Source organism: Monodelphis domestica, chromosome 5 (genome assembly GCF_027887165.1).
Source record: "Monodelphis domestica isolate mMonDom1 chromosome 5, mMonDom1.pri, whole genome shotgun sequence".
Lineage (NCBI taxonomy): Eukaryota > Metazoa > Chordata > Mammalia > Didelphimorphia > Didelphidae > Monodelphis > Monodelphis domestica.
Window position 1 is genome coordinate 252,628,183 of NC_077231.1, and position 13,762 is coordinate 252,641,944.

At 34.6% G+C, this 13,762-nt stretch overlaps 1 protein-coding gene across 4 annotated transcripts in view; it reads right to left on the minus strand.

Moving 5' to 3' along the window:
* CCDC7 (coiled-coil domain containing 7) overlaps positions 1–13,762 on the minus strand; it is a 291,747-nt gene that overhangs the window by 113,220 nt on the left and 164,765 nt on the right. For all 4 annotated transcript variants that reach the window (XR_008912402.1, XR_008912401.1, XM_007504770.3 and 1 more), the window contains exon 8: positions 9,753–9,808. Coding sequence is in view for 2 of the 4 variants with exons in the window: in XM_007504770.3 (XP_007504832.2) it covers positions 9,753–9,808 (56 nt within the window). In the remaining 2 variants the exon portion in view is untranslated. The remainder of the gene's footprint in view (positions 1–9,752; positions 9,809–13,762) is intronic.

Genomic DNA, 13,762 nt, shown 5'->3' on the forward strand with positions numbered 1-13,762 from the left:
AAGATTTCATTTTCCTCACCTAATGACTAAAACATATGCTTTAAATGGTCTTTTCAGTACAGGCTTTTGGTATACTTATCTCCATATCCTTCATGTTTCATATTTCTCTTTTCCCATATCAAAAAGAATAACTACATAAAGTTTCCTTTAATCTACTTTTTTTTAATCTCATTGAGATAGAAAATCTCCCTCAAATCTCTCTTTCCAAAACTCCAAACCTTTTAATTTCAACTGTAAGAGTAAAAACTGGTCCTTAGAATTTTTATAAATTTTTTTAATTACTTAAATAGGTAAAGGCAAAGAGATAGAGAGAGAAAGCCTATTCTAGCTAACCACATGGGTGGTCTCAGTATGGCTACTACAGCAGCTCCCCCAGTGCTGTCACCTGAGATAGAGGAGCATAGAACACTTCCTCCATTCCCTCTTTTATTCTTTCTCTTTACACCAGATTGATTTCAAAATCATTTCTGGATCAATTGAGTAGGTTACCGTTCAGTGATCCACATTTGGTGGCGTCAGTGATGCAAACTCACACAGACTCAAGTGACCTAATTTACCCAATGATTTTTCTCATACCATTCTGGCTTCTGGGCCAAATGTTTGGCAGGAGTTGAGGTCAAGTGTGTGACCCCAGAAAAGTAAATTTCCTTCACACACTACCTATTCTCTTCTCATCCCTATGTGTTTAAACTTTCTTCTTCTTTTTATATACACCTAGTGGGCTTTGATTAAAATCCTTCGAACTGTCCTTTTTTGGTTTCTTTAAGATTCTGATTTGATAGTTGCCATACTTTCTTCTACTTTCTCAATTCCATCTCATCTTTAGTTCCCAATCATATGCTAGACAACCTATAGAATATGTTCTCACTTCACTGGATTTCTCCTTTACAATTTAACACATTTTTATTATATACCACCAATTAATTGTAATAGTGTTGCCTTTTGGGGATTCTTAAAAGCTTACAAAAACATGGTCCATTCTAAAATCATTAGGTGACTGCGCTTCTAGTTTACCTAAACAATTACATTTTGTTTTATCATTCACAGAAGAAAATCATAGTGGTAACACAAAGCATTTTCCCACATTACACTCTACATACTTTTAAGTTGCTCCTTGATTTAAACAAGTTTCTCTCCTTGCATAGTCAAAAGGTAATAACAGACAGATCTTTTTTTGTTGCTGTTGCTTAAATATTATTGAGGTACACAACATAGATATATATAGATATATATATAAGTATAAACAAAATAGATATTAGATACAAATTTTTTTACTGGTGGTTGTGGGTGAAGATATCAATAGCTGTGAGGAATCAGGAAAAGCTTTCCATTGAAGGGGATAATTAAACTGAGCTTTGAAGGAAACTAAGCTTTCTAAGAGGTAGAGATGAAAAGGAAAAAAGCATTCCAGACAAGACAAGGTAGCCTGTACTAAAGAAACAGAGAGATCAGAGATATAGTGTCCTGTTATGTGAAGATAACAACAATAATAATAGTTAACATTTACATCACTCCTACTATGTGCCAAGCACTATACTAAGTTCTTAATATCTTTGTTTCTTCTCAACTTTTCCTTTCTATAAGAACGACAAAAATTTTTGAAGAATCACTACGCTTAGTCTCAGTACTGACAGTTCTCAAACACTAGATAAATTCAAACTGCAAACCCATTTTCTCTCTCACTTTACTAGCTTCAGTTCTTTTTTTGTTCCCTCTAGTTGGTAAAATAGATGTCTTCCCTTGCACTAAAATAATAAATCTATCATTCTCCAGGTTAAGAGTGATAAAAGGTTTAAGTCCAATTTCCAAATAACTTTCACAAAGTTTTATTCTTATTTTTACTTAAAACAAATTTTACAGAGTAGTATCCTATAAGTCATTAAATATTTCAACATTTATAAAAACATTTAAACTACAATTTGGAAATTTGTAGTATAGAAATTTCATTTCAATTACAGATTTAATCCCTAATTAGTTTGCAGTGGCATAAATTTCTGTAGCCTGGGAAGAAGATTCCCTTCTCATATCTGACTTGTCTATATCCCCTACTTATCCAGTTAGAACTGAAGAGTGAGACTCTGAAAGTTTCATAGAAAGTTTTTTGCTCTTTACCCTCTTTTCATTGGTTGATTAGATCACAGGAAAAAGTTGATTGGATTTTGTACCAATACACAAAACAGACAGTACTAACAACATACTGAATATTGCACAAGTACAAACACTTAGACAGAAACAAAAACAAGATAGACATATATATGCACTCATCAGTGAAGTCTTTTCTAATTAATTCAGAGCCAGTTTCTAACTCAGAACCAAACCACCCAAATGGTCAGATTAGTAAAGATTGTAATTTGTGGATCAGGGTATCTTGGCCAATCTTTATCCACCCAATTACAAAAACTCACCAGGCTCTCAGGACTGATCAAAGAGATCTATCCTGGGCAAAGGAACCCAAGACATTTCCAAGTTGGAACCCCTAGAATACCATTGGTCTGCCCATCTGGAAATTCCTCTACTGCCACCATTTATTATAGGTAAATTGTTAGTGCACTGAAAAGCAGAATCAGAACCAATACTGAAACGCAAATTGAGGAAACAGGGAGCCCTACCGACACAGGCAAAGATTCCTTGAAGAAACAAAAAGGCAAAGTTTAAATTGGTTTTAATATATGTAGGAGCTGAATTGAATATGGAGTATCTTAGGATTAGACAAGACTATGACTGGGTGGCTATAATAGGGTAGGAATAGGGGAGATGGCATCCTTTGATTATACAGAAAATCTGGCCTCAGGGTCTTGACTAAGCCTGAAGTTTGGAATTTGGATCTGGTACATGCTGACAGCTAGCAGAAACCTTTGACAAATTCTGGCCTTACCTAAGACAACTTGAGTTTCTGGAATGGCCTTAACAGCCTGTCAGAACAGGAATATGCTACTGTCCCTGCCAAATGTCCACTGTCCACCTTTTAACACAGTAGTACTTAGGATGCTCCTCTCACTCTTTCTCTCACTTGCCCACTGGGCCAAAGCCCTAATGTTTTTAAAACAGAAAAAGGAGCAGATAAGTGAAAAAAGGTTGTTGCACTTATCTGTGTTTTATCTCCCAAGGAGAATATAAATTCCTTGAGTGAAGTTATCACTTAATTTGAGTCTTTGTACCATAGCACTGATCATACATAAGGTCTTAAACACCGCAGTTATTTAATACATATCAAGTATAATTATTGGAATAATATATATGGAATAGAAAAAAAATCTCCTTGATTAAAATGGGAGCTATGTTGGGATATATGGTAAATAAAATTGAACAAATGAGGTTAGATTATGGAAGGCCTTGAAAGCCAAGTACAAAAGTCAGACAATTTCTTGACTAGGAAACTAAGTATTTGTTAAGAGCACATCTGAAATAGTGTAACACAACTAACTGAAAAATGTTCATTCAGTCTTTTCTTTATGATGTCCAATTAGAGGGAAACTTCTTTAGCCCATGACGTTTTTGGACAGGGCTAATAGTTGGAAAGTTTTCCCTTATATTATGCTTAAATTTCTCTCTCTGCAAATATTAATTATTACTTCTAGTTCTGTTTTCTGGAAACATGCACAGTAAATCTGATCCTCTAATCTTCTTAAACATATAAATCTTGTTAATATTTCAAGACAGTTTTCATGACCCACTCCAAAATATTCTCCAAATCTTGTTTTCTCTAGCCTAAAACCCCTAGTTCCTTCAATTAATCCTACTTTGACATAAACTCTAAAGTCCATCACTATACAGGTCACCATCCTCAGCACCTCCTCCAAACTGTCCATGCCCTTCCTAAAATGTGTTAACACAGAAATAAACACAAAAGGAGATAATAAATTCCTGAATATTAAAAGTCTTCAAGGAAAGACTGAATGTCCACTTTTCAGAGGTGTTATTAATAGAATAATGAAAGGTAACACTATTTTTAAAAAATGCTTAGAAAGAGAACCAATTAAATAAATTACTTTTAAGGAACTTAGAGGTAAAAATGAAAGAAGAAAACAAACAAGAAAAATGGAAAAACTCTGCAAAGACTTGTATAACTATTTTACCATCAAGGACAAGAAAGCAACCACAACTGAATTCTAACAAGCCCCAGATATAATTATAGAGTAGGCAGAAATGGTACTAACGAGAACAAAAATTAGAAAAGAAGAAAGACTGGAGTAAGTCAACATAACATGCTAAAAGCAACATAATTTTGAGGTCACTGAGGGATTGGTTTATATGGTAAATAAAGGAGAGAATAACAACAAGAATGAAAAAAATCTCAGACCTTATTTAAACAGGAAAAGACAACTGAGAAACTATCACTAACTACTAACTTGTATGATAATAACTTTCTAATCTACATAAAATTTTTATCAGGTTAAAACTGTACATATATTAGATGCATTCTTAACAAGGGAATGAATGGGGAACAAACAAGCTTTCACAAATGATACTCCATAGTAGACAATATCTTTGTTATTGCCCAACTGAGCAAAAGACTTCTCATTTTGTAAAGTACGAAAAGCATTCGATTCAATAGAACAAAATCCCTCCTGTAAGGATCTTTTCCAAGAAGGTATCTCCCCTATATACATCCAAAATTGTTCTGAAAGGTACAACAGACATAATGTTGTTTAACAACTTTCTGACCACACACATTATGCAAGACATAAAACAAGGAAATATGTTTGTGTTTGTTGCTATAGTGTTTTCCATTATAATGGAGGTAACAATATAGAATCTCTGATGAGGAGAATACAATGGTGAAGTCCTCCAGTTGCTCCTGTTTGCAGATAACATCATTATGATTATAAAAAGTCATGAAGCATTGTAGAACTTTCTAAAAGAGATCCATAACAATTCAAAAGTTTGTTCTAACCATCCACACAGAAAAGATCAAGTAGATGAAGAAAGCCTATTTCCCAGATCTTGACATACAGTTGAAGTCACCAACTACAATGCTTTTCTATCAGTGTGTATATCTGGGACAGATAGTAGAAATGGACTATCACCTCAGTATTCCTGGACACTAAGCTTTCTTGGTTACCATATTACACTGCCTTGAAGTTGTAGCCCACTAAAACCCCAATATTCTTCAAATGTTTCTTCCCCTATATTGTACTTAAGATTCTTTTAATATAGTTCAGAAGAATTCAGAACTCACTGTACCAGGCCTGGCTCAGGTCACACACAGTGCTGGTTCACTTAGGGCTTACCTATACCCAGTTCTGGCTATGACAGGCTGCTGAAATTCTTCTGCAAGTTTCTGGCACAGTTATAATTCCACCTCCCTCATCCTGAAGATTTCTGTGCTCTTTACCCTGTGTTGTAGTTAGATAAGCTTTTCCAGTTCATCTTTAGAAAATTCTCTTTGCTACTGGCCTATGCTCTTCTACCCCACTGATCTACCTACTCCAGGAGATCTTTCACCTCATAGCCCTATATATAAATTGGAGCCTCAGCAATTCTGGACCTTCAACCAACGTGCACAAAATACTTTTTTTGGTTTAACCATTTAACCAGTTATGAATTCTTCTAATTGAATTCCAATTGAATTCTTCTATAGTTGAATTCTTTAATATGAATTCTTCTATAGTTGAGTCCTAATCTCTTTTTCTCACCACAAAAAAAAGCATAAGAGATTTTATAAAATGCTTTACTAAATCTAGGAAAATCATATTTTCAGTATTGCCTAGTTTAATAATCACATTGAAAATCACATTAAAAAATAAGGTTACTTTGTCCTGACTTGTTCTTAAAAACACTGCTTCATTTGTAGATTTAATGGTGAAGTTCAGAGGCTCCCCTGCTCAGCCAAATGAGTCTCTCCAACCAGATTATTATACAGAATAGATCATTGTTGGAAAGGGGTACCTCCCATGAACCTAGACAAATTCAAACAGGCTGGTACACCAACAGGACAGTTTCTACAGGAAGTTCATCAACCATCTTTTCTTATAGCCGTAGAAACATACAACCAGAATAGACTTAATAACCTAACCATTTTATTTTATTGATTTTATTGATTTAGCTTTAAGCAAGAAAGAAGTCTTTAAAAAGTTTGCATTATCTATTAATCCTTGCTTAGAGGACATTATGAATGCTTTTCATTGATCCCCAGTATCTGGGACTGCCTCTGAAATGCTTGGCAATTGAAAATGAGGAGTAAGAATTCAGGTAGAAAGAGTCTACCAGATTCTATAATATTCTACCAGGTCTATAATAGTAAACTGTGAAATAGCTCCTTTCTTTTATTTTGTGACATTTCTCTTCCTGGACTTCCAGAACAGAGTATAACAAAGAGGGGGAGGAAAGAGATTTCTCCTTTCCATCCCTTAAGGTTGGTTGAAGGGAAGGGTGTCATAGCAAGAAGTATAAGATTGTTTAAGTGATGCTGATACTAGAGTTTCTGACTTTTGGTACCTGTCTGCCACAATCTGCCTTTCTGTTTTCATTTCTGATACTAGTGATCCCGAAAATGACTGTCCCCAAGCTTAGAGTTTCCTCTTGGGAATAATTCTGAGTTTAAGGATCTCCAGCCTCAAAAATCAAATGAGGATATTCAAGAAAAGATTTCCTCAACAATGTGAAATTTGGAGAAGGAAGAGGACTTTGTCCAAAGGTGGAAGACCAAAGCCATGGCACAGCAGAGCAAAAAATCTGGATTTTACCAAACTTTCATGATAATGCTGTGAGTTATTCAGCTCCAAAGTGAATAGAAAATGTCCCACAAGTCCCACAAGGTCTTCACCTTCCAAGGGAGTCCAAGTGTAATGGATTATTAGGGTGTTTTATGATTTCTATACTTGTTCAGTCCATCAATCATCAGCAATAGTTAAGTTCCCACTCGGTGTCAAGAACTATGCCATAATTAAATCATTTCAATCTACCAGAGTATTCTAATATTCTAATGCATCTGTAACCAGCAGAGGACATTCAAGATCTGCTACACAGGGAAGGAAGTAATAGCTTTGTAAAATGGAAAAAGATCATTCCTCTCAAATTTTTTTCCCTCTCAACATGAGGGATGGAAAGGCTTTTCAGTCATTGCCATCCCTCTCTGCTGAGCATGCTTAAGGAGAAAAAAATGGGAAGCAAACAATATATTTCACATATTCACAGTCCTTACCTAAAAACCCTGGCAAACTAGCATAAGACTTCAACCTGAGGACAGAAAACCCTAGGTTGAGTTAAATTCTGCCTTTTAGAAAACTTAACATTCAAAAACCATTGAGGTTTTCTCTTTTGCTTGGAGCCCTTAGGAAAACAAACTCTACCCTTTTAAACAGAGGGATGGGATCTCTGCCTACCTTCTCACTATCTCCTCCCTTACAGTTCCTCCTATTGGAAATTAAAATTAGATTCAGAGAACATAACATTTATGACAATAGTTTTATATAAAATGTTAAATTACAAAAGGAAATACGGTAAATCATATATTTAAAATAACTCAAAGAACCAAAGGAAAATAAAATCTTAAGAGTGAAAGCCTACATTGGCATGCAAAGGAGTCAGAAAGGATTAAGCCTTTCACCACTTTCCTATAAGCAATTACAGTCAACAAAGTCTGCAAAAAGGACCAAAGGTAAACATGAGACTTGCCATCCCAGGAATCAGAAGTGGCTTTTCTCATTAGAGTCTCTATAGGCAAGATGCAGTTGGTGTCTATGTGGATTGCTGGGTTAACCTCTTAAATCCCATTGCAACAATGTCCCCACCAACCCTTGTGTACTCATTGCTCCTCTATGCTTCTGGCCAAAATTGCTAGAGAGACTACCAGACAAATTGCTAAGCAATATGCCAGTGCAATTGGGGGAAAAAAACTCCTCTGCTTTAGCAATTCCAATTCTCAGCTCTTGATAAAACTTCTACCAGGCAAGAGAACAGTACCTTTACGTCTGGACTATGATCCCCAGAAGTACCAAGATGTACACACATATACATGCATATACTTTTTAAAAAACAGATATCTACAAAATACAACTACAGAGACAAGGTAACCTTAGAGTGAAAGCAATAGCAGCCAGGGGGAGACCAGGAATGCTACATGAAGAAAATAATACTTGAACTGAATTTTAAAGAAAACCAAGGATTCAAAGAGATAGACAAGGGAAGATCTTTTAGAGATCTCAGACAGCTGTTTCAGTAATCACATCTGTCAGCTTTGGATCATGTGAGCCAATAATTCCTAAGTAGCTGCTAGATGCTCTCTTCCTACCTTTCTAATTTTATCAGGCATCAGTCAGCTCCATATTATTGATTTTATTCGACTTTCCAATCCAAAATTTTTTCTCCTTGGCAGAGAAAACAGAAGCAAATTTATAATTGAACTGTACTGTTTCCCCTATTTTCAGTTACCAGTATCTCCTCTACTCCATGCATCAGTCTTATCTCTTTTCCCAATGTTAAATTATTTTTTCACTATCCATAGTTTTCTTCATTAACTTCTTTCTGAACTTAGTGCTCCCATTACTATTCCTACAGGATTGTGCCACTTTTTTATTCATCCTTTATTTCCATCTTCTGCTCATATCTTTCTAAAACTTCTTTATCAGTGAGTTCCCTGTATATCCACAACGTGTTGGACAGTAAAGTTCCCAGTTTATCTGAATGCTAGCCATGAGTAATAAAAAGCAGTCCCTTTGTATCAAAAGGGAAACCTCTGACACAAGGGTTACAGCTTAGCTAAATCTTTCTTGGGACCAGGTAGCCAAATGGTCGGCTTTATCCTGTACTATTTAGGTAACCCAAAACCAACAAGGAACAATCATTTTTCTTGTTAACAGGCATTTATTACCAAGGCAGATATAGCCATTACTTCAGGTGTGTTTAAATTTCCTTGTGTTTTTAACTAGATGGGAGGAGGAATAGTTCATGCCAAGATTCTGATCCACAATCATGATTAATAATAGTTCTGAGGCCTGAGCAAGACAATTGTCCAATCTGCAGAAAATAGATCAGTCCTGGGTTATTCAAAACAGTTTTTAAGGGTTACAGGCTTTTCTGCATAAGGTAGTGTTCATAAAAACTGAGCAGTAACAAGATACATGGGACAAGAACAAATGAACACCTGAGGACCAAAATGTTAAGTACAATAGGAGATAAGGCTCCTAGGTACTCAGGTACAGGGACTCAGTTTCATCAAAAAGCATAGGGTGAATGATTTTACTGATTGGGTTTAAAGTCTATGGGCCTTGAAGATGGGAATCATAGAGGAATTATAGGGAATCACTACCTAATTGATCATAAAGTCAAAGGGGAAGGCAGATCACTTTTTTCCTCTAGATTCTGGGCAGCTATATTAGATTGGTGGCAGCCATCCTTTCATTTATTTTGTATGTGATTTATTGAAAGCAATCTGTCCTGGCATGTTAACCTGATGTCAAAGGATTGCTGAAGTTTTTAAGGCTAGTTCTAGTAGAGAATTTAAGGAACGATCTCACTACAAGTTGATCAAGGCAGATTAGGTATAAATTTCATAATCAAATATAGAGGAAAATTCATGAATTAAATTAGCAAATTAAATAAATATCCAACTCTAATATTTTATTAGTATGTAAATGTGAGCTCATAATTCTTTTGTACAAAGTAATTCATCACTCTGTCATATAGAAATCTCTACCTCTATAGGAAAATAAAGCCATATTAGATATTTTTAGAACTTTTACTAATGATTTTTTACTATAAGTTAACATTTAAAATGTTTTAAAAGCATTACTAACAAAAAAAGTCATCACCTTCAATCATCTTCTTTACTTCTTCATAAATTCGGCTTGTATGTGATCGGTTCTCCCTGTCAAAGTTTACCACAATGAAACCTAATTTAATATATATTTTAAATATTAAGAATTGAATTTTACATTTAACTGGGTTTCTTTTCAGTCTAAGAAGTGCTATGGTTGTCTGATTATAAAAGTAAGAGAAAAATCATAATATTTCACAAAAAACCTGTTGGATAGCACTTTTAAAAAGAAGAATTGAATGAGAAACAAGTAAAAGGTAGTATAGTAGTAGAAATATAAAACCAAATGGCCAACCCAAATTATGAGTCAAAAACAAAAATACCAACAAAGTAAACAATGGAAAATATAAAATCAATAGGAACAGAAAACTTTTATTCAAGGAATAATTTCAACACACTTGCAAATCAAAACTAAAACTCAAAATTTAATTAAGCAAATTTTGACACTTTCACTTGTTATAAAGCAAGGATTCAAATATGTATTCCACTTGGCAGCTAGCTCTTTTCTCCCTTTGCCACTAATTCTTTGTAAGTTAATGGAAGAAAGGAGTTTGAGGTTGCCAGGCAATAAGAATCAAGAAAATCTTATCTATAAATTGACTTTGCTCTACCATTAGGCATTTTAGTTGTTGTTGTTGGCTCATTTCTTCATAACTTTTCTACTGAATGAAGAATCTATAATAGCCTCTCACTCCAAGTGTGGAGTATGGAAAGGAAATGTTTTGTGTAAGTTTGATGTAATGTAAATTGTAAAAGTAAATTCTAAATGGATAAGTATCCACTATAGAGATGAACAAATAAGATGCAGAAAAGAGTAAGAACACACTACTGATAACTTAATAATTCACTCATTTATTCAATTAATATTTATTGAGTGGATTCAATTTGCACAGTCTTCTTTTGGGAACCATAAAAAATATCATGAAGGTACAACATTTCTCTCTTCAGGAAGAATTTATAATCTCACTATGAAGACAATATATCCCCATGGAAAGTTAATAATAATGAGTTTAACATCAAATTAGATGGGGCAAATAAAAGTGAATATGAGAACAGCAGGTAAGAGTGAAAAAAGAAAAATAAAGGGCACTGCTGGGATAAGCACCTAAAAGACAAAAAGAAATTAAAACAAAAAGTCTCAGTAATACTTTAAGGATGGAAATCTCAGAAGTCAAGAGTTTTAACTTCATTAAGGTTCAGCATAATGCTTAAATAGGATTGTTCAGAAAAGTCATTAGAAGTGTGTCTGGAGAATGTAAATAAATTGCCTTTGTTTCCTTAACTTCAATTCAGAAAACATTTAATGAATAATTAATATGCGTTAAGCACACCCACTTGAAGCTGGTTGGAAGGGAGAGCCAAGAGATGAATGATGAAAGAGAAAAGGAGACAAAGAAAGAGTCACATAGGAAAAGAAGTAGGAAGAAAGAGTATCATGCCACAAAATCTAAAAGAGGAGAGACTATCCAAGAGATGGGAAGGATCAACAATATCTGTAAAAAGAATGAGGATGAGGAGTGAAAAAATGCTACCAAATTGAAAGGAGAGACTAAAGGCATGAAAACCAGATAAGAAGTTAAATTCTGTAGTCCAGGTAGGCCAAAAGAAAAATAATAAAAGTTTAAACTAGGTAACAGTAGTATGAATAAAAAGGAGAGCATGGATGAGGGGGACATTGGATCTTTCTTATGTTTCTGTTGTTCAGAATGTTTTTCAGGTAAATATTCTGTTCATTTGGTTGGTTGTTTTTTCAGGAATGTCTTAAATCTCTCTTTTTTGCTAAAAGTTCATCCTTTTTTTGAGGATGATTAGTCAGGGGTCTGATGTGTATATCATTTCAGGTTACAGCATAAGTTACTTTGTCTTTCATAATATACTATTTCATTCTCTTCAGTTTTTAGTGGGTACAGAACAATTGTGTTTCATTTTTATTTGTTTTTTCTCCTGGCTACTTGAGGAATTTATTGTCAATGAAATTGCTAAATTTAATTAATAGGTACCTTGGAATTTGAAGTGTGGGATTTTTGTTATTGTTATTGAGACAATTCTGTGGATACTTCTTTAAAATTTTATTTTATTTCCGTATAATTTCATGTAAAAATAGTTTCCAACATTTTAAAAGAATTTTGAGTCTTGAATTCTCTCCTTCCCTCCTTCTCCCTTTCCCCAACAGAGATGATAAGCAATCTGGTATATATTTTAAATGTGTAATCATTTAAACATTTTCCCCTATTAATCCTTTTGTGGAAGGAAAATCAAACAAAAAAAAATAGAAAGTGAAAAAAGTTTTCTTTGGTCTGGCTTCAGACTCCATCAGTTCCTTCTCTGGAAGCAGATGAATCTTTTGGGATTGTTTTGGATCATTGTATTGCTGAGAATAACTAAGTTATTCACAGTTGTTCATCATACAGTGTTGCTGCCACTGTGTACAACGTTCTCCTGGTTCTGTTTACTTATGTCTGCTTCAGTTCATATAAGAATTTCCAGGCTTTTCTGACCTTCTCCTGCCCATCATTTCTTGAAGCACAATTGTATTCTATTACAGTCATATACTATAACTTATTCAGCTAATCCCTAATTGATGGGTATCCCCTCTTCCAATTCTTTGCCCAGACAAAAAAAGCTGCTTTAAATATTCTTGTACATATAGGTCCTTCCCCCTTTTTTTAAATCCCTTTGGGACAAAAACCTAGTGATGGTATTGCTGGTTCAAAAGGTATGTACTGTTTTATAGTCCTTTAAGCATAGGTCCAAATTGCTTTCCATAATGGTTGAATCTATTCACAACTGCCCTAACAGTGCATTAGTGTTCCAATAAGTTATTTCACATTTCTTATATTTTTAAAAATTATTTTTACTTTCTTTGATTATTTCTTGATGTCTCATGAAGTCATTAGTCTTCACCTAATTTTTAAGACATGATTTTCTAGGATGAGCTTTTGTAACTCCTTTTCCATTTGGCCAATTCTACTTTTTTTTAAAGAGTTTTCTTCCTCAGTGAATTTCTGTATCACTTTTTCCATAAGGCCAATTGTTCCTTTTAAAAAGTTCTCTTTGTTGTATTTTTGTGCATCTTTTACCAACTGGCCTATTTTGGTTTTTAAGATATTAGTTTCTTTGATCTTTTTTGTGCCTCCTTTACCAAGTAATTGACTCTTTATTCATGATTGTCCTATGTCACTTTGATTTCTTTTCCAAATCTTTCTTCTACAGCTCTTATTTGATTTTGAAATCCTTTTTGTGCTCATCCATTGATTCTTTTTAGGCCTAAGATCAATTCACATTTTTCTTAGAGGATTTTGAGTAGTAATATTGGCTTTGTTGTCTTCTTCTAAGTTTGCATTTTAGTCTTTCCTATCACCAAAATAATTTTCTACATTGTCTTTTTTAGTTGTTTGCTCACTTTCCAGTCATTTTCTTTTCTTTTAACTTAAATGTTAAAGTTTAGCTTCAGGTTCTTTGTACAGTTGCCTTCAGAGCTAACTCTAAGGATCTGTGAGCTTTCAGTTTTTCCAAAGTAGTATGATATATGGAAAGATGTGTATAATATTCTACCAGCTTGGATTCTTGTCTGTGAATAGCCACAAGCACTCTTCTGCCTTGGAACTATCACCAGGGTCCACCGCTTCCTATGGCTACGAGCACCAGTGTGTGCTAATGCTCTTCCTGACCCTGAGACTATGACCCAGGACTACAATCTATATCTGTGTATGAGCCATGTGACAAGATTCTTCCACTCAGAGCCAGTAATGGGACTCCTGTAATATCCTTCTGAGCAGTTTTCCAACCCCCCTACTGTCTGTGACTGAGAATTTCAGAGGCTTTTGCTGCTGATACAGCCATTCTCAAGGCCCATTGCCACAGTGGGGCCTGTGCTGGCAAACTGCTTTGTCTGTCACATCCACCCTGGTACAACAGATCTTTTGTGCCACTTTCTAAGTTGCTTTGGACTAAAAAATTTCTTCACCCTGTCTTTTTATGGGTTGTGCTACTCCAGAATTCATT